This window comes from Triplophysa dalaica, chromosome 8 (assembly GCF_015846415.1).
Source record: "Triplophysa dalaica isolate WHDGS20190420 chromosome 8, ASM1584641v1, whole genome shotgun sequence".
NCBI lineage: Eukaryota > Metazoa > Chordata > Actinopteri > Cypriniformes > Nemacheilidae > Triplophysa > Triplophysa dalaica.
The window spans coordinates 1,335,132-1,354,241 of NC_079549.1; the positions used below are offsets into that span (position 1 = coordinate 1,335,132).

The 19,110-nt window shown below is 40.2% G+C and overlaps 1 protein-coding gene across 5 annotated transcripts in view; it reads left to right on the forward strand.

The window, feature by feature from the left end:
- Nucleotides 1-19,110, forward strand: part of zmp:0000001200 (dedicator of cytokinesis protein 9) — a 52,996-nt gene that overhangs the window by 19,995 nt on the left and 13,891 nt on the right. For 3 of the 5 annotated variants that reach the window (XM_056754193.1, XM_056754188.1, XM_056754189.1), the window contains exons 3-30: nucleotides 441-530; nucleotides 1,920-2,002; nucleotides 3,167-3,236; nucleotides 5,165-5,254; nucleotides 5,331-5,465; nucleotides 8,380-8,554; nucleotides 8,688-8,740; nucleotides 9,956-10,030; nucleotides 10,114-10,254; nucleotides 10,339-10,527; nucleotides 11,156-11,278; nucleotides 11,475-11,557; nucleotides 11,781-11,903; nucleotides 12,026-12,105; nucleotides 12,225-12,412; nucleotides 12,973-13,038; nucleotides 13,240-13,332; nucleotides 13,409-13,532; nucleotides 13,796-13,914; nucleotides 14,060-14,149; nucleotides 15,596-15,682; nucleotides 15,766-15,881; nucleotides 15,965-16,034; nucleotides 16,920-17,042; nucleotides 17,131-17,202; nucleotides 17,279-17,425; nucleotides 17,542-17,625; nucleotides 18,980-19,091. In XM_056754193.1, coding sequence (XP_056610171.1) covers nucleotides 441-530; nucleotides 1,920-2,002; nucleotides 3,167-3,236; nucleotides 5,165-5,254; nucleotides 5,331-5,465; nucleotides 8,380-8,554; nucleotides 8,688-8,740; nucleotides 9,956-10,030; nucleotides 10,114-10,254; nucleotides 10,339-10,527; nucleotides 11,156-11,278; nucleotides 11,475-11,557; nucleotides 11,781-11,903; nucleotides 12,026-12,105; nucleotides 12,225-12,412; nucleotides 12,973-13,038; nucleotides 13,240-13,332; nucleotides 13,409-13,532; nucleotides 13,796-13,914; nucleotides 14,060-14,149; nucleotides 15,596-15,682; nucleotides 15,766-15,881; nucleotides 15,965-16,034; nucleotides 16,920-17,042; nucleotides 17,131-17,202; nucleotides 17,279-17,425; nucleotides 17,542-17,625; nucleotides 18,980-19,091 — 3,001 coding nt within the window. The remainder of the gene's footprint in view (nucleotides 1-440; nucleotides 531-1,919; nucleotides 2,003-3,166; nucleotides 3,237-5,164; nucleotides 5,255-5,330; nucleotides 5,466-8,379; nucleotides 8,555-8,687; nucleotides 8,741-9,955; nucleotides 10,031-10,113; nucleotides 10,255-10,338; nucleotides 10,528-11,155; nucleotides 11,279-11,474; nucleotides 11,558-11,780; nucleotides 11,904-12,025; nucleotides 12,106-12,224; nucleotides 12,413-12,972; nucleotides 13,039-13,239; nucleotides 13,333-13,408; nucleotides 13,533-13,795; nucleotides 13,915-14,059; nucleotides 14,150-15,595; nucleotides 15,683-15,765; nucleotides 15,882-15,964; nucleotides 16,035-16,919; nucleotides 17,043-17,130; nucleotides 17,203-17,278; nucleotides 17,426-17,541; nucleotides 17,626-18,979; nucleotides 19,092-19,110) is intronic. The other 2 variants (XM_056754191.1, XM_056754190.1) reach the window with 1 other exon arrangement.

The window sequence follows — 19,110 nt, forward strand, 5'->3', positions numbered from 1 at the left end:
ACCCTGCTGACATGGAGAGCCACTTTCCTCCCAAACATAACACAAAACCCCAGAACATATAGGATGAACACACAGCATCTGTAGAGCAGACACTACTGTGTAACTACAGGTGTCGAGAGTGTTGTTTGTGTGTTTGATGGTATTGTTGAGTACAGTTCAGACATGTAATGACAGCTGTTGAGAGCATTTCTTGGTGAACATTTTTCTCTGAAGTGTGGATATAATGAGCGGTGTTTGATAATGTTCATGTCATGTAGCTCAGCCGTGCTGTCAGGTTCTCTACGGACCAGCAACCAAAACATCATAGCAACCACAACCGTCAACGCCAGCGTCACGTCGCTGTGTTGTGTACAAAAGATGAAATTGACCACATTTGTCTGTGCTGTTTCATGTTATCTCTGATGGTATAATGCTGTATTTGTCCTCCCTCTCGTGTGTAGATTTCTACTCTGCCTCGACAGATCCGAACGCTCTACCCATCTGTGCCTACACATGCTAAGAGAGAAGCCAAGAGTATGTTTGTGCAAGAGGTAATACACACACAAAATCTTACTTGCATTTATCTCTCAAGAGGCGGGTTACACAAAAATGAGAATTCTGTTGTTTGAGACCCACATGACTTCCTGTCCTCTTTAGAACAACTTTAAAACTATTTTTTAAGGGGGGGTTCCACAGTGCTTGATGCATTCGGACTTCTTTACAATGTTAAACGTGCTGGCTTCTCATGCTTGACATGGTCATCTTATCACAAAACCAGTTGGGCGAATAAAAAAAGTACTTTAAAGTGGGCGTAACACATGGTGTTTCTGTCAATCTCATATTAATCTTGAGTACCTATACAGTAGTATTGCATACTTCGTATCTTCAAAGAGTATTCAGTTTGATCACATTTATAAAAGATAGATACAGCTTTACGATTGTTTCCAAAATCATACGGAGCATGCGGGGGGGAGGGGTAGACTGAACTAAAGCACATTTCAGTCACCGCATGCAGTTCATGTACAGCATCTTTTATACGGCAAACTAATTTTTTGACAAGTTTACCATGTTAAGCATGAGAAGAAAGCACGTTTAACATTGTAAAGAAGTCTGAATGCATGACACTTCGTGGAAACACCCCTTTAATATTTCATAAAAAGAAAATGTATGAATATTTCAATTAAGATATGTATTTATATTCAAATGCAGCATCCTAACCTCACCGAATCATAATAAGTGACTACTTTGAAACAATTTAGATCAATATAATACTCTTCTCACATGAGTTGTTGATCCTATTAGAGTCGGTCATGATCATTTTGCTAAGATAACAGCTCTAACACGTCTGTATGATAAGTGTGTGTGTTGGTTTCACGTGAGTCTGATCATTCAGAGTCTTGATGTTAATATTGTGCTGATGTGGTGTTTGTATTCAGCGGTTGCTCAGTTCCGTTTGTTTTGATCTATAAAAAGCTTTTTGGATTTATCTTCGAGGAACTGTGGCGGGTTGCTTTGCTCTCGTCTTTCATCCGCTTTCCTCCATCCTGAGAAAACATCAGATTGGACACAGAGCAAAGGATTCACTGAATAAATGACATCTGACTGTGTGACTGCAAGAAACGGGGATGTGAAAATGAAAATCAGTGATCCGGTTATGGAGACACGTCGAGCTGTGGGGCTCAGGTTTGAGTCCGGTTCCCACTCCCTCCAGAGACACTGAAGCAAATTTTGTCACATCTGTATTGAAAAAACAATACACACAGAAAGAGAGAGAGAGAGAGTGGGTCAGAATCAAACCTGTGTTCTCCACTTGAGCACCAAAGTGTGTGACGTGTGTGTTTGAGTCTATTTATCTGAATGTCAGTATGAGTAATATTACTGTTTAAACTGAGTCAAAAAAAGTGTGATGCTAATGATGTTGTGTTTCATTCTCTCTGCAGTGTATAAAGTCGTACATCTCTGACTGGCATGTGGTGAATTACAAATATGAGGATTATTCTGGAGACTTCCGTCAACTTCCCTCGTAAGACACTGAATGAGAGCGAAACATGTCACAGCCCGTGTGTCAATAATTATAGCTTTGTGTGTGTGCGCGTGGTCGTGTGTGTGTGGTCATGTGTGTGTGCATGTGTGATTTTGGGCTCTTGGAGAGACGTTTATGTTGGAATGAGCAGGAAATGTGTGTTTTTAAAGAAACAATAGAGCAGAGGAACAGTGAGTGAGGTCCCCATATCCACAACACACACACACACGCACACATCGAGCCTTTAACTTCCTAATGACGCTCATGATTATTCTCTTTCCTTTAATAAAGCAGAGTTCATGCGGATGAGAGCAGAGCCAAGATTTGATCAAGTAAAAAAAGTTTACACTTCAGAAGTTTATGTTTTCTAATGTAAATGTATATAAAATACATTGTTGCTTTCTGTGCATTGCTATCACTGAAGTTGATTCTTAGATTATGGATTCAAACAAACTCTTGACTTTAAAGGGATTGTTCACCCTCGACTGACAGAGGATAAGATGTATAAGAAAACACAGATTTTCCTCTCCAGGAACTAGTGACTTTGGGGAAGTTCTCTGTGTGTTTCCACTGCAGGAACCATAGTCTAAATAAAGTTCCCGGTAAACATTTGTCTCTCAGAAAGTCCCTGTTCACGATGTAGTTTTTTTTTTTTAAAGTTCAGGAACTTTCAGGGGTCACGGGACATGCTTATGGTCAGACACCTTTACCCACTTTAAATAAAAACTAAATAAACAAAAGCAAACCTTTGTACAAACCTTCCAGTAGACAAACCTTTTTTTAGTGGACAATGATGTCTTCATGCTTTGCCTTCCGTCTCCGTTTTACTCTTGTTCTGCTGTCTGACAATATAAACGGACGACAAACAACTATTTTTGACCACACAGAGAAGAAGAAATGCAAAACAGATGTAAAGTGCCAACACCAGACAAGATGCAAATGGTGTCATACATTTGAATTATGCTAATTTAAAGTTATTGAAGTGTTGACAAAGAACCCAAACATTTAAGTCCTCCTAACAAACATTTATACTGAACAAATGTGCATGTTTAATAATGCGGAATATATTTTCAATTTGTTAGTTTTTGTAAATGACATTTTATTTATTTATCCGTGCTGCTGAATCTGATTTTTTGTGTTGTTGTGTGTTTGTTTTGTACACAGCAAAGTGTCGAGACCTGATAATTTAGCGCTGCATGTTTTTGAGGTGGATGAAGATGTGGATAAAGATGAGGTGAGAGAAATCACACAAACACACGGTGTGAACTGAACCCGTTTCATTCTTATTACACCTGATGTTCTCATGAACACAATCTCTCGATCTCACACACTGTGCCAGATCACAGTTAACCGTACGAGGTCACATGTGATGACCTGACATTGTCTTTCCTGCCTCACCCTTCCCAGAATTCTCCTTTCCCCTAAAGCCACCCCACATATTGAATTGTCCTCATCATCTTCCCACTCAGGATTGAGTCACGTTTCCTCTTTTAGCGCCGATTTGTGTTGAGGTGTGAGCTTGTGGGGTTCAGGAATGTTGCGTATTTACTTGTGTAGCCTTTGCTCTGAATAACTTCAGCCTGGAGATACTGTTTGTTAGATCAGTTAGTTTGCTGACTGATGGCTTGTGTTTATTGAAGATATAAGTGGGTTTTGGCACCAGGGGTTTGCATACTACACACATGACCTCGCCAAACCACAGCACATTATATCCGCTCCACACGTCAGGAAAGGAGTTTATACTACTGTGTGCACTTAAGGGTATTTTAAACATGAACATGACTTTCCTTCAAGATGTTTATACACAATCATGTTTCTCTAATGGTCCCAGCGACAGAACTGAGAAAACTGAATGAGAGTATAGAGAAATATACATACAGAAGTGGCCAAAGTGAAATTCTGGGGCATATTTACACAATATTTATTTTTATGACCTCTTAGTGTTTCAAGAAAGTTATGTCAGACAATGGAGAAGGTACAACTTTACTATGTAGCTCGACTGGGGGGGCAATCATATATTCTGATTGGGCAGATGTTTAATCATAGATCATTGCATGCATAATATTGACATTTTCTTATCTTTAAAATGACAGATCATTATTTGAAATGTAATACAAGTTTAAATTTTTAATCATTTTAATTGTCAGCTATATCTTTTTAGACGGGCCCAAGAAAAAAAACCTAAACCCGGCCCTGTTTAAGTTATTTATTTGACAATTTTATTTTGAAAAAAGACAAACTACAGAGTGTCAGGTAATATAAGTTGTATTTTAAATAGACTATAACAATGCAGTGAAAACCAACAGTAATGTCTAGAGATGAGCTGTAAAGCAATCAGTTTATTCCGTTATTTATTATTTTTAATTAATATATTTTAAGATGTGAATTTTCAACAGATCACTTTTGGTCACTCTTGTTTATATTTATACACATTAGCACATAGTTTTCCTTCACATTAATCCATTTGCCGATCTTTTTATCTGAAGCAAAATGCAGTTAATCATCATGTGCATTCACAAGGAATCAAACCTATGATATGCTCATATGCTGTTCAACCTTTAAACAAAAAAGTAGATCATTGCGATATATTGTCTTTATACTTCCACTACAAACACCTTGACATCAGTTATGAAAATGTCAGATGGCTTCTGGTTCTGACAGATGTTTGATTGTCATTTATTTGTCATTCAGAGCTATTTTGCAGTGTAACTGAAGGTTTGGTCTGGTATCTGTTCACTGTAAATCTCAGATTAAAGAGTCGACTGGTTCAGAAAGCGTGATTGTGAAAGCTCTTGTGTGAGGTCTGTTCATGTGAAACATCTAAATTCACATCCAACAATATCTTTCTGCCCACCCGCACAGTCATGTCAAGAATAAAGACCACATTGCACAACTTCATCTACAAAGCTTTCTGTGTGTCTGTGTGGTTTGTGTCTGTAGAGTGTCAAGATTAAAAACTCAAATTACGGTCAAACCGGTCCAGTTTGTTCCAGTTTGACCTCCTGTTGCACTCCTGATTTAAACCTCTGTACTGTACTGATGTTCAGATCATGCGTTTATCTGAGCGTCTGCTCTGTGTCTGGATTCTGCCATTTTCTCGTTAAACTTTGTTTTAGCTGTATGATCAAACACACAGGCTCATGTCTTATGGTGTGTGTGTAGGACACGTCGTCTCTGGGTTCTCAGAAGGGCGGTATCATCAAACAGGGCTGGCTGCACAAAGGAAACGTGAACAGCGCTATCAGCGTCAGGGTGAGATGTTGTGTCTACCTGTGTACGTGTGTATGACTGTCGCGCATCATTGACCCTGCTTTCTTATTTCCCTCAGTCTTTTAAAAGGAGATTTTTCCACCTCACCCAGCTGAGTGACGGCTCATATAACCTCAACTTCTACAAGGATGAGAAGATCAACAAAGAACCTAAAGGAACCATATTTCTGGATTCCTGCATGGGAGTCGTGCAGGTAACACATAAAACTAATCAAAGAGTCACAGATAAAAAACTGACTCTTGGGGATTTTAATTTACAGACGTTGTTATGAAACTAAGACCAAGATTTAAGCCAAGACCGTGGTTAAGACTTAGTCAAAGACGACACTAAAACCATGGCTAAAACTTGGTTTTGGTCTAAATCTTTGCCTTAGTCTTAGTCCTGTCCACACGAACATGGGTATTTTCAAAACCGTGGTTTGTTTGGTTGTTCGTCCACACGCAAACGCAGTTCTCAGTAACTGAAACTGATCTAGCTGAAAGCTTCCGCCAGGATGAAGATTTTTAGAAACTCTGGTTTCAGTGTTGTCGTGTAGACGGTGAAACTGGAGATTTGGTGTACGACGTCTTGCGTATGATTCCAGGCTTTGATTCCAGATTAAATACTTTCATTTCTGACAATCTCACATTCTTTAACCAAACACGCAGAGAATATGTCAAAGCGTGTTGGCTTTTCAGCTTGTGCGAGTTAAACGCAGCCACATCCTCCACATAACAAAACCAAATAAAACCCCAACGCAACAAAAAAAGGTTAACAGAGAAACAAAATGGATGAAAACGAATCTGAAAATGATAAATAATATTAAAATTAAAATAATATGAATAATATAAAATGCTTCAAAGGTGTTTAACACTTTTAGAAATGAAAGCGAGGGATGATGGGAAGGCACAGAATGGAGAGAGTGAGGGATGTGTTTTGTTTAGTGATAAGCATTGGTTCTGGGAGGTTATTTTCCGCTTGCACTCCCAAAATAAAGCACATTTTACACACCCACCCACCTCTTGTTATTTTAGACTGAAACTTTGTAAAAGCATTACAGATGTAATCTCTCAGATCTGCTGAACTATTCACCGTCACACCCTTCATGTGTAGCTTTGTCATTATCTGTAATGAGCTGACATGTTTAATTATCCATGTGACCCCTGACACACCCCTCGGACCACTGGGATTAACTCCATCACCTGGGTCGCAGTTCACTCTGCAAAAACAGCATTTTCACATTTCTGCACTTTAAAGAGCGCTTTCAAAAAGTTCATTTTGTTGACAACATTTTTTACGTGTTTTAACCATTTATTTAAATGACACAAACTTTATTCTTTATTCGCATCCAGAATAAAAATTGTTTACATAATAAATGTCTGGGCACTTTTATTTATTTTGTATTTATAAACACATGCACAAACATTTGGAAATGTTTGCATATTTATCTTTATATACCATTTAAATTATATATAAAGATTTGTTGATTTGTTTACGAGTAATACAAAATGTATATGCACGGTGCACAGACACAAATTATAATATACACAAACTTTATTCTGGATGTGATAATTCGTGATTATTCATGATTCGTTGAGTGAGTGTTCATGAGTGTTTGGGGCCTGAAAATGCAAACTTTGAAAACAGATTTTATATGAATACCATTATCATTTCTGTGTAAACTACAAAAATGTGAATGTGTATAAAGCCATGTTCACACTTGACGTGTTTTCATAAAAGTGCCGAGCGCTTTTTTAAACGGCAGCGCCAGGGTCTTTTTCTGTAGCTCAGAGCTTCTTTTGAGGCTGAAATGTTTTTAACTTTTCTGAAAAAACGCCCTACGTCAAGCACCCAAGCTGCTATTTGTATTTTACCAAAAAACATTTTCTTGTTAACAAAGAAGTCAAATGTAAACACAGCCTTACATGTTCTTTTACAAAGTGACATTGCCGACTGTTGACCTTGCTTGCATAATGTAGACTGTCTTTAGTTGTTTTCAGGGATCCTTTTTGACAATGTTGTCATCCGTACGCAAGACGTTTCAACAACGCACTTTTAAGAATTTGTGTCTTTGTTGTGTAAACCCTTTCAGTGTGGACAGTTGCCCACCACAGGAAAAATGTGCTTTTAAAGAATTTTTGTGTCGACAAAATTTTGTACCCGGGAATTTTACAACCGTTGAAAAGGTCCTGCCTTCACTAACAAATAATATTGTGGAGCAAGATTAAATGTCGTTTTGAAGAAAAATTGACCCCGACATGTTTTATTGAGAATGAGTTTGAATGTGATGTCAGCGCATTCTGTGAGGTTGAAGGACAGACAAACACTCGACCGCAGTCACTGGAGGAGAAATCCCCTGACCGCTGACGTTCAGATGTGAATATTGTGTGTCTGATGTTTTTAAAACACTTGACCCCTGTGAAGGTTCAGCTCAGGGCTGGAATTTGATTGTTCTTCTTCATATGGAAATCATCTCATCATCGTCTCTATGGCTTCTGAAGATGATGAACACATCAGTTTGATTCTGAAACACATTACTGACCGCTGAAATGCTTTTGTCCTTAGGAAAACATCCAGTTGTCAAAACTACACTTTGTCCAATCTGTGTTGAAATGGGTTTTACATTCCTCGATTTGAGCTGGAAGGGAATACTTCCCATTATATGACTAAAAGCAGTATTGTTGTGTGTCTTTATGTAGAGTTTAAAGCTCGGCACGTGTTTAGGAACGGAAACACTACATGGTTTAATTAAATAGAAATGTAAATTTTTCGGATATAAGTGACAAAGTAAACCATAGACAATTTTATTTAAGATGTCTAACATCATGATGTCACTAAATCATCTCGCAGAGAGACGGGCTGGTGTTATTCTCTAAGCCACAATTTGATCTGCACAAAAACTGGTAAATAATCTCATCAGCACATGGATCTGAGCAGTGATGACGTTGCCATGACGCTGGGATCTTGCTGTATGGTGGTTCTGTTACGGTTCTGAGAGGGTTTAGGATGTTTTGGTTGGCTGGTCAAGTCATTAAGTGTCTGTCGTTGTATGTTTCCTCTGTCAGCAGAGTGATATGAGGAGTCTCTGTGTGTGTGAGAGCGACAGTAATGTTCAGTTGTGTTTGCAGAATAACCGCGTGCGGAGGTTCGCCTTTGAGCTGAAGATGCAGGACAAGAGCGGATATGTTCTGGCCGCAGACTCTGACGCTGAGATGGACGACTGGATCTGCACCCTCAACAGAATCCTAAACAGCAGCTTTGAGCTGGCCATGCAGGAAAAGAGGAACGGAGATTTACACGACGGTCGGTTGATTTCATTCACATGCAGAAAATGCAGACAGTCATGAAAGAGTGAGCAAGATAACTGTACACACTGTAATGTATGCTCTCTCTCTCTCTCTCTCTCTCTCTCTCTCTCTCTCTCTCTCTTGTGCAGATGATGATCAGAGCAGAAGCGATCAGTCCTCCAGCAGTATGGATAGTTTTCAGGTACGTCCAGAAACGGGTTACCAGACTAACTCCAGTCGTTCAGGTCTCGTCTGCGTCTCAGATATTTCTCCTGAGAAAAAGAGTCAGTAATCTCACAAATGTGTTTAAGAAGAGAAGTCAAGAATGTGTCAAACTGAGCTCAAATCTGTCAGGTCTGCAATCAAATTATTGATGATCTCGATATCAACTCAATCGTTTCTCATCACATCCCGATTATTTGACCTCAACAATCTACGTTCATTTACACCTCCAGACTCGTCATGTGTCTCAACTGAAGGGGCAATCTTCCGGTCTCTCTCCTGAACTAACACAGACGTGACTAAAACTGCGATTCATCCATTGGCCACTAGAGGCTTACTCCAAAACAGAGCAGAATCTCATTGTTAAAATAGGCAACTTCAAAGCACAAAAAACATGTTTACAGTCTGATACAAAAAAAGACTTTGGTCTATATAAGTAGTTTTGAACTTCATGACAACTATCCGTTTAGATTATATTAAGCCTTAAAACTCTGCAACTTAGGTGCGTGGCCATTTGAGTGACAAGTGTTTTTCCAGATTCCTCCAGATCGCGACCGAATCAGTGCTTGTTTCAGTAATCGATCATCGTTAAGTATAAACAGGTGTGCAGCGTGATCTGGACCTGTCTCGACGTATCCCAGACGCTACTGTATATTTAAACCTGCTAGATAATATCAACAAGTTATCTCGTTGTGTGTGACACTGTGGAACTAATCCAGCCAATCACAGCGCAGAAGGTTTGGGTCACATAATTGCGAGGAGGAAGTAAAAACTGCTGGCATGTTACTATTTGTAGCTATTTGAAACTATCCTAAAGCAACAAGTCTGTATGATGGCATATAGAGAACACGTTTACCTGGAGGAGGTTTACGATTTTGATGAAAATAATTATGTGAACGGATAAATAATTTATAATAAATACTTCACCACTGTGTAACACAATTATAATAATCATCTTTAATTGATGCCGATTTAACACGAGAACTTCATCCAATCTCCTTAGCTGTGAAAATGTGGGCATGGACATGAGATTTCTGTGGTTCTGTCTTTTCTTGTTTTGATGACTTTCTGTAATTCAGACTCTTGTTGATACTGAAAGCTGATTGGTTTAAACAGCCAAATGTGGAGTGAAACATTGGTGGTTTAGAAGAATCTTTCCTGTTGTGTTTTAACGCTCGAGTCGGTCTGTTTTCAGAGCGCCAGAGACATCGAGAGTAAAATGAGAAATGAGACGCGACTGAAACTCTTCACGCTGGATCCGGACTTACAGGTACAGCCCCAGAAATCAAACAGACACCTGTAAACCACGGAAAACATCTCCACAATCTCACCGCTTCATTCCCCTTTCTACAGAAACTGGATTTCTCTGGAATCGAGCCCGACGTGAAGCCTTTTGAGGAGAAGTTTGGGAAGCGGATCCTGGCAAACTGCAACGATCTGTCCTTCAATCTTCAGAGCTGTGTGGCGGAAAATGAAGAAGGACCCACGACTAATGTAGTGCACCTGTCATGACGCAGTGTGATGAATTGTGTTTGGAGTCCAGCCGTGTCTGATGTGTTGTGCGTCTGTGTGTTTCAGGTGGAGCCGTTCTTCGTCTCTCTGTCATTGTTTGACATTCAGAGCGGGCGTAAGATCTCCTCAGACTTCCACGTGGACATGAATCATCCGTCTGTGAAAGCCCTGCTGCCGGCGTCAGGAGCGAGCGACAGCCCGCAAGGATCTCAACCTTCACTAGCGACAGACAGCGGCATACAGTACCCACGACAGGTCAACACACACACACACTGATGTCCATGACCAATGAAAATCATTTGGGGCAGTTTGTAAAAACAAACAGCAGGAAGTGAGTTTCATGTACATGTACTAATCTGTTTGTTCACATTGAGATAGAAATGGACAGGAAGTCACTTTAGGCCTGTAAATTAATTCCTGTAACAAAACACATTTACACAAATGCACTTTTCAACTTGTGCAATGAATAAAAGACCTTTCACATGTGGCTTTATCTCATAACCGTTTGGTGCAGTCGAGGTGTTGCTGGGGTGATGATATTGCATTAATAAGGTCACTTACCTGAAGCTGATGTATAGTTAGTTTTACTATACACATCGTTTCATGGAAATAAGAATAACAATCTTGTCAGACACAGTTAACTATGACATTTTACACACATTTGTGTTTTCACATGCACTCACAAGCTTTCAGGAATGCAATGCTCAATAGGCCCGCCCTAGCGAAGGAGGTCCCGCCCTCCTGTAAAAAGATCCAATCATCAATCGATAAATCATCAGGCGTTGCGAACATGGTCGACAAGTGGCACGACCTCCGTAAACAGACTTTGGTGAAACCTGTCACATGTGTACAGATGTTGAAGTGTGTGTGTTTGTTTGTGTAGGGGGTGTTTTCTGTGACCTGTCCACACCCCGACATCTTCCTGGTCGCTCGGATCGAGAAGGTTTTACAGGGTGGAATAACTCACTGTGCTGAACCTTACACGAAGAACTCTGATTCTACTAAGGTAACACTCCTCTGTGTTTTCATGGAAGTAGTTACACAATGTGACTAAATGCTGATGTATGTGAAGAGACGGTGATCTAGAGATCTGCTCAGCTCTGGGTGGAATCATGATCATATCATTTAGATGAAATGTTGAAGTGAGATGCTTTGTAAAGGAGAAGACAGAACTTTAGATTCATTCTCTGTTGTCTCCTCAGGCCGCTCAGAAGGTCTTGAAGAACGCTAAGATGGCCTGCAGCCGGTTGGGTCAGTACCGCATGCCGTTTGCGTGGGCTGCGAGGTGAGACGCTGTTTCACAACCACATAAGATGTTCATCATGTCACATAAATGCAGATAATCTCACCTCTTTAATGTTTTGTTCTCACGAACGGGTGTTGACTCTGAGTTCGTATGTTTCTCTTTCCATCGAGACTCCACAGGAAGTGTTTGCGTGAACTGTTATCTCTCTTGTCCAAGTGGAAAACTTTCATCACACCTCATCTGCGTCTCGTGTCTTTTTCAGGCCCGTGTTTAAGGACACCTCTGGGACGGTGGATAAGAGCGCTCGATTCTCCGCTCTCTACAGACAGGACGGCAACAAACTCTCCAACGAGGACATGTTTAAACTGCTCGCAGACTTCCGCAAGTCAGTCTCTCCTCATGTCTGTGGCTCATAACACTGTTTGTCTGAGCTTTTCAGGTGTTTCTGTGAGGTCATTATCTCTGTCGTGTTTATCTTGCCTCCTCTGTGTTTGTTTTCCATCTCAGGCCGGAGAAGATGGCCAAACTGCCGGTGATTCTGGGTAATTTGGATGTGACGGTGGATAACGTCGCACCGGATCTGAGCAGTAAGAGTCCAAACAGAACACACTAGCACACGCATTAGCTGACACATGTTTTATGTTTGAATCGGTTCAGAAAAATCACCTGTCTCTCAGTGATTGGGTGTGTGTTTGCGTTCCTGTAGACTGCGTCACGGCGTCCTATCTTCCTCTGCATCAGACGGATGGAGCGGATCGAGGGAAGGTGGCGTTTGAGGTGGAGGAGTTCGTACCATCCATCGCTAAATTCTCTCAGCCTTTCACAACTTACAACAACCATCTGTACGTGTATCCACGGCAACTGAAATACGACAGCCAGAAAACATTCACCAAGGTAAAACAACACTCGAAAACTACACAACTGACCTGTTGTTTAATTCCCAGGAAGTTGCGATTTAGAAAAAATACTGGGCGTGGCTTCTGTGTTTTTTTACTGTGATTTGATTGGATATAAAAACAGCTGTTGAGTTTTGAAAGGGAACTGGCAGCAGATTGACAGTTAAAGGGAGGAGTTAACGGATGCTCCGCCCAGCCAGTCTAACATACGTCATCTGAGGGCGGAAGTGCATTTTCAGATTTAACAGTAGATTATGAGGGCACACGAATAAAAAATAGACCCACATTGATAAACTATTTACCATAAACGCTGCAATATTTCAAGAAAAAATAGGAATTGTCAATTTCACTGGGACTTTAAGCCACGCCCACTTAAAATGTTCATATGTTCTGTAAAGCTGAAAACTATCCAAATGCACAGGAGACTCGCATTAGACAAGAGCAAAATCTTCAGATGATATTTTGACAAACTTGCTGAACTGTGATTGGTCATTCAAGGATTTTAAGGCGGGGCTTAGAGTTGTTTGGGTGTATTGATGTTTTTCTCTGTGTCTTCAGGCCAGAAACATTGCTCTGTGTGTTGAATTCAGAGACTCCGATGAAGAGGACGCACTCCCACTAAAGGTACTGCCCTTCACAAGTCTCTTTGATATCTTCATACCACAGACTAGACATACTGTATTGTTTTTAATAAAAGAGAAATAGAAAGTCTCACCCAGAGATGCTTTTAAAACTGTGCCGAAGCAGATCTCTCCTGAGCTCTTATTGGCTGATTGTTTTTCTTATTTGGTTTAAAACAAGAGATCCCTTGTGTTGTTTTGTCAGTGTATATACGGGCGTCCAGGAGGATCTCTGTTCTGCACGAGAGCGTTTGCTCCTGTCCTTCATCACCAGCAGAACCCAGAGTTTTATGAGGAGGTGACATGTTTCTCCTCTCGTCGTCTTCATCATCTCTCTGTCTCTTTGTATTAATGATTGTTTTTCACATGTTCAGTTTAAGATCGAGCTGCCGGCTCAGCTGACAGACAGACATCATCTTCTCTTCACATTCTATCACATCGGCTGTGACAGCAACAGTAAAGCCAGCACCAAGAGACGAGAACAGGTCGAGACGCAAGGTGTGACAACTTCATCCATCGCCGTCAATCATTTCTGCCCAATTCCTTTGCGTAGTGTTCGTTCCCAGAATGCATTTCAAAAAGCTCAGCGAAACAAATGTGTTTTAGTAACAAGCAACGTAGCGGCGAAGTAGATATTCTTCTGACACAGAGAGTGTAAAGTGTTGGTGTGGATGCTGTGAGGTGTTGGGTTAAAGTCTGCTTTTCTACACATTATTCAACACGGATGAACATAGGTTGTGTTGTGTGTCTGTGGTGTGTAGTGGGTTACGCGTGGCTGCCGCTGCTGAAGGACGGTAGAGTAACGGTGAATGAACAGCAGATCACAGTGGCTGCAAACCTGCCTGTGGGATACCTGACACATCAGGACAACACCAGCAAGGTCAGAGGCCAGAAAAATGCTAAAAGTTTTCTATGATCTTTAGATTTAGGGGTAGAAGATAAAATATACAGTTTGTACAGTATAAATGCTAATGTGCTGTCCCCACAGACATAATAAACAAGACGTGTGTGTGTGTGTGTTACAGCAGCACACAGGTCAGGAGGTGAAGTGGGTGGATGGCGGGAGGCCGCTGCTCAAGGTCTCCACACAGCTGGTGTCCACCGTTTACACACAGGTACTCACACACACACGCACATCACATACACACAACACACACACATCACATACATTTACATTTAGGCATTTGGCAGACGCTTTTATCCAAAGCGACTTACAGTGCACTTATTACAGGGACAATCCCCCTGGAGCAAAATGGAGTAAAGTGTCTTGCTCAAGGACACACTGGTGGTGGCTGCTGGGATCGAACCAGCAACCTTTTGATTACCAGATCAGTGGTTTAACCCACTAGACCACCATCTGCACATACACACAACACACGCACATCACATACACACAACACACGCACATCACATACACACAACATACGCACATCACATACACACAACATACGCACATCACATACACACAACACACGCACATCACATACTCACAACACACGCACATCACATACACACAACACACACGCACATCACATACACACAACACACGCACATCACATACACACACACACACACATCACATACACACACACACGCACATCACATACACACACACACACACGCACATCACATACACACAACACAAGCACATCACATACACACAACACACACACATCACATACACACAACACACACACACACACATCACACACACACACACACACACACACACACATCATCACATACACACAACACACACATCACATGCAGGTCAGTGTTTGACTGTTTGAAATGCCTTTACCCAGTGGTATAGTCGAGGGTACACGCCGGCTTCTTTATCAGCCAGCATTGACTTTACCCACTTGCAGGGTAAGCGCAGGTATATGGTGTAAACCCTCTGTAACTATACGTTCACACCGCCGCCGTCGAGAGCGTCAAAGTGGTTGGAAGTCATTCATTTACAATGTGAGCCGGCAGCGAGCAGCAGCACGTCTTGAGGGCGTCTTGAAATCAGGTCAAGTTTATAGTAATGAGCATGAACATATGAGAGGATTCCAGAGAACACAGCCCTGTAAACAACGGTTTTATCATAGAAGTATTATATGTCGTATTATCATATATATAAATATATCATATTTTAAACTGAAAAGTATTTGTAAATGATGTCATCTGATGTCTATTTCTGTACTCAAAAGGTAAAAGGGATTGTTCACTCAAAACTGGACATTCTGTCATCACTCGTTTCATTTCAAACCCAAACGCTCTTTCATGAAACATGGACAGTAAACCAATCTGGTCGTATTTGTATTAAATATTGAACATGTCTTTGCTCTTTTAACTGATGCTGACAATCATGAAAAGACAGACATTGTTGTATATCTACATATCTATTGTCTGTCATACATGTTGTCATCGAAGTCTTCAAATGCACTCCAAATGAGTCCAGACATCAGTACACCACTGCGTTTACCTCATACCTAGTGTCTCATACATAACACACTCATGTTAAGATGAATTAAATGGATATTATATCAGTGATGGGTCTGATTATTTCTCCTCAGGATCAACATCTGCACAACTTCTTTCATCACTATCAGAGTGTCGAAGCCAGCGGCCAATCAGAAGGAGAGCTGGTGAAATACCTGAAGGTCTGTGTGAAGATGTTTTCTGACATCACACGTCACCGAGTGTCTGCAGATGTGTTTAATGTCTCTCTTCTCTCTCTCTTTAGAGTCTTCATGCTATGGAGGCTCATGTGATGGTGAAGTTTCTGCCCACGGTTCTGAATCAGTTGTTTCGTGTGCTCATCATCTCCAGTCTGGATGATGTTGCTGTTAACGTCACCAGGTTAGCGTGCACCTGATGTTCATCTGTTGTTATGTGCTCATGATAGTGTACGTTCTGTCTGACGTCTGGTCTCGTCTGGTCAGGGTGATGATTCACATTGTGGCTCAGTGTCATGAAGAAGGTCTGGAGCATTATTTGCGTTCTTATGTGAAGGTGAGCAGCTTTGTGCTTGTAACACAATATAGACATTCTTACCAAGTGTCTCTTTGTTTTTAATGAAAATTTCTAAAAGTTCTTAAAACAAAATACAATTACTTGACAATAAAAGTGACCTAAGATTTTTGTGTAAAGAGTAAAGTAAGTTTAAGGTAAAAACAAGAAAAAAAATATGTCCAATGGGTGAGAAAAATAAAATGACTTTCTTACTTAGTATTTTTGTCTTGTTTTCCAATACAAATTGCTAAAAGTTCTTGAATCAAGATGCATTTTCATAATGAGCAAAATAACCTAAAATATGAAATTTAAATGAATTTGTGCTTAAAACAAGGATAAGAAAAATCATCTTGAATTTAGTGACTATGAAAAAGGTAAAACTTAATTCAAGATTATTTTTTTACCCCATTGGCAGATTTTTTGCTTGTTTTAAGCATAAATTCACAGAAACTTCATAATTCTTGTCTATAAATAAGATGGATGATTTTGCTCATCAGGAAAATGCATCTTGATTCGAGAATTCTTAGTATTTTTGTCTTGTTTTCGAGTACAAATGTCTAAGCAAGCAAGTAGTTTTTTGCATTGTAGGTACTTGAGGAAAAGGTCAAACTAAATTCTAGTTTATTTTTCTCACCCCATGATTTTTTTGCTTGTTTTTACCATAAACTGACTTAATTCTTACATTCTTTTTAAAAAAAACAAGACTAAATATCTTAGGTCACTTTTCTTGTCAAGTAATTGTAGGGTAAGTTTTAGATATTTTCACTAAAACAAAGACAAAAATGTCATTGCTTGCGGTGTAGCCGGTTCTGTTGGAAATGTTAGAACAGTTTGTCCAGTATAACACAATGGTTGTGAGTAATGTTACGTGTGTTGTGTGTTCAGTATGTCTTGAAGGCGGAGACGAATGTGAGCAACAGTAAAACAGTTCACGAAGAGCTGGCCAAAGCCATGACGACCATCCTGAAACCCTCCACTGACTTCCTCACTAGTAACAAACTTCTGAAGGTGTGAAGACGTGACTCATGATCCTTCACTGACACACACTTTGTTATTCACACATGTTTACTAACAGAAATCTGCTCGTGTCCTGCAGTACTCCTGGTATTTTTTCGAGGTTTTGGTGAAGTCTATGGCTCAGTACCTGATTGAGACCGGCAAGGTTAAGGTGAGTAATGCTGCATGTCCCATGGAATAAATGACGTTTGTTTATGTGACCTTTGACCCCCTGCGGTGTGCTTCAGATGTCCAGGAACCAGCGTTTCTCTGCTTCGTTCTATCACTCGGTGGAGACTTTAGTGACCATGCTCGTGCCTCACATCGCTCAGAAATACAAAGACAACTTTGATGCCACGAGAAACGCCAATCACAGCCTTGCAGTTTTCATCAAGGTGAGCTGGGCTCCGCCCCCTGTAATTGACAACTCTCATTTGATTTATTGTTATTACGACAGCGGCTGTAGAACGACCAATGATCATGGTCTTCTTGTGGACTGTGTTTTCTCCAGCGCTGTTTTACATTCATGGACCGAGGCTTCGTCTTCAAACAAATCAACAACTACATCAACTGCTTCATGCCTGGAGACTCAAAGGTAACTGTGTCCTACGGTACATCCACACACTTTCAAGTCCCCGTGAACCGGAATTTGCGATCGTGTTTACTTCCGTGTTCCGCTTACTTTTACTATTAGATGTATTAAAACAGCCGTTGCATTTTGAAATGGACCTGGGAGCATACAGACAGTTAAAGGGGAGGAGTTAACAGATGCTCCGCCCAAGCTGTCTATCATACGTCATCTGTGATGGACAGTCATTACAGGGCGGAAGTGCATTTTCAGATTTTAACTGAAGATTATGAGCAATATTGCTCAAATATTTACAATACACTAGGGCTGTCAACGTTTAAGCATGCGATCACTTTTTTTTCACATTAACGCGTTAAAATATTTAACGCAATTTACGCATCTGTTTATTTGGTCATTCTTTGTCTGCGTTACATTACAGAATCACGCTCTTATTCATGTAAAGGCCTTTAAACCATTTAAGTGTCATATGAAACGCGTTTAGTATAGATAGACAGCCTCTTTTTAACTCAATAGCGGTCTGGTCTGGTTTATGCAGTCACGGGCTAAAGGCTGCGTCAGTGAATCTCTGTCTGACAGCGCATTAGTATTAAGTTCTATTTAGAGAATAAAGATTATGTCAGAAAGCCCGTTTTTTCTACCTTTTTTGTACGCATAGATTTCAACGTGTTAAATAAATTCCTGCTTGAATGCAAAGAGTTGTGAAAATGGAAAAGAGCGTCAGATCTGTGTTCAGCGGCATGTCTTAAACCTGCTGCTGTAATGGCAATCACAGAACAGAAGAAAAGAGGAATCAATTAATTCTGTATCTAATTTAGAATTTAGCATCAAAGACTGTAAAATGATTGAGAACTTGATTCAATATCTCTAAATTTCCAACCTGTTAGACATGAAAGCTCTCTGCTGTACTGTACTTCAATGTTAAACGGATATAATTAATGTTAAAATGAAGAAAAAATGATTCATAAAATTCATAAAATTATACTGTCAAAGAAATCTGTTGTTTCTACATTAATTTGGAGATTAAATGGGAAATAAATAGAATGTTAAGAAGATAAAACATTAATGTTACGTGTGAATAATTGTGATTAATCACAGACTTATTGTTTATAATCGATTGACAGCACTGCAATAAACACTGCAATATTTCATGAAAAATAGGATTTGTTATTTTAAATTTCACTGGGACTTTACAATTGATTTAGAGATTAACATCACAATGAAAAGAAATGTTAACCGTAGTTGTGCATCTTTTGAGGCAGTTTGGATCCTTTGTGACGTTTTTATTGAAGTGTTTGTTGGTCTTTTATGTTATAAATGGTGTACAATAATCAAACATTCTCTCTCTTTCTCTCTCTGTCAGACTCTGTCTGAGTTTAAGTTTGAGTTTCTTAAGGTGGTGTGTAATCACGAGCACTACGTGCCGCTCAATCTGCCCATGCCGTTTGGGAAGGGTCGGATCCTGCGCTTTCAGGGTGAGAGCAGTGTTGGGTG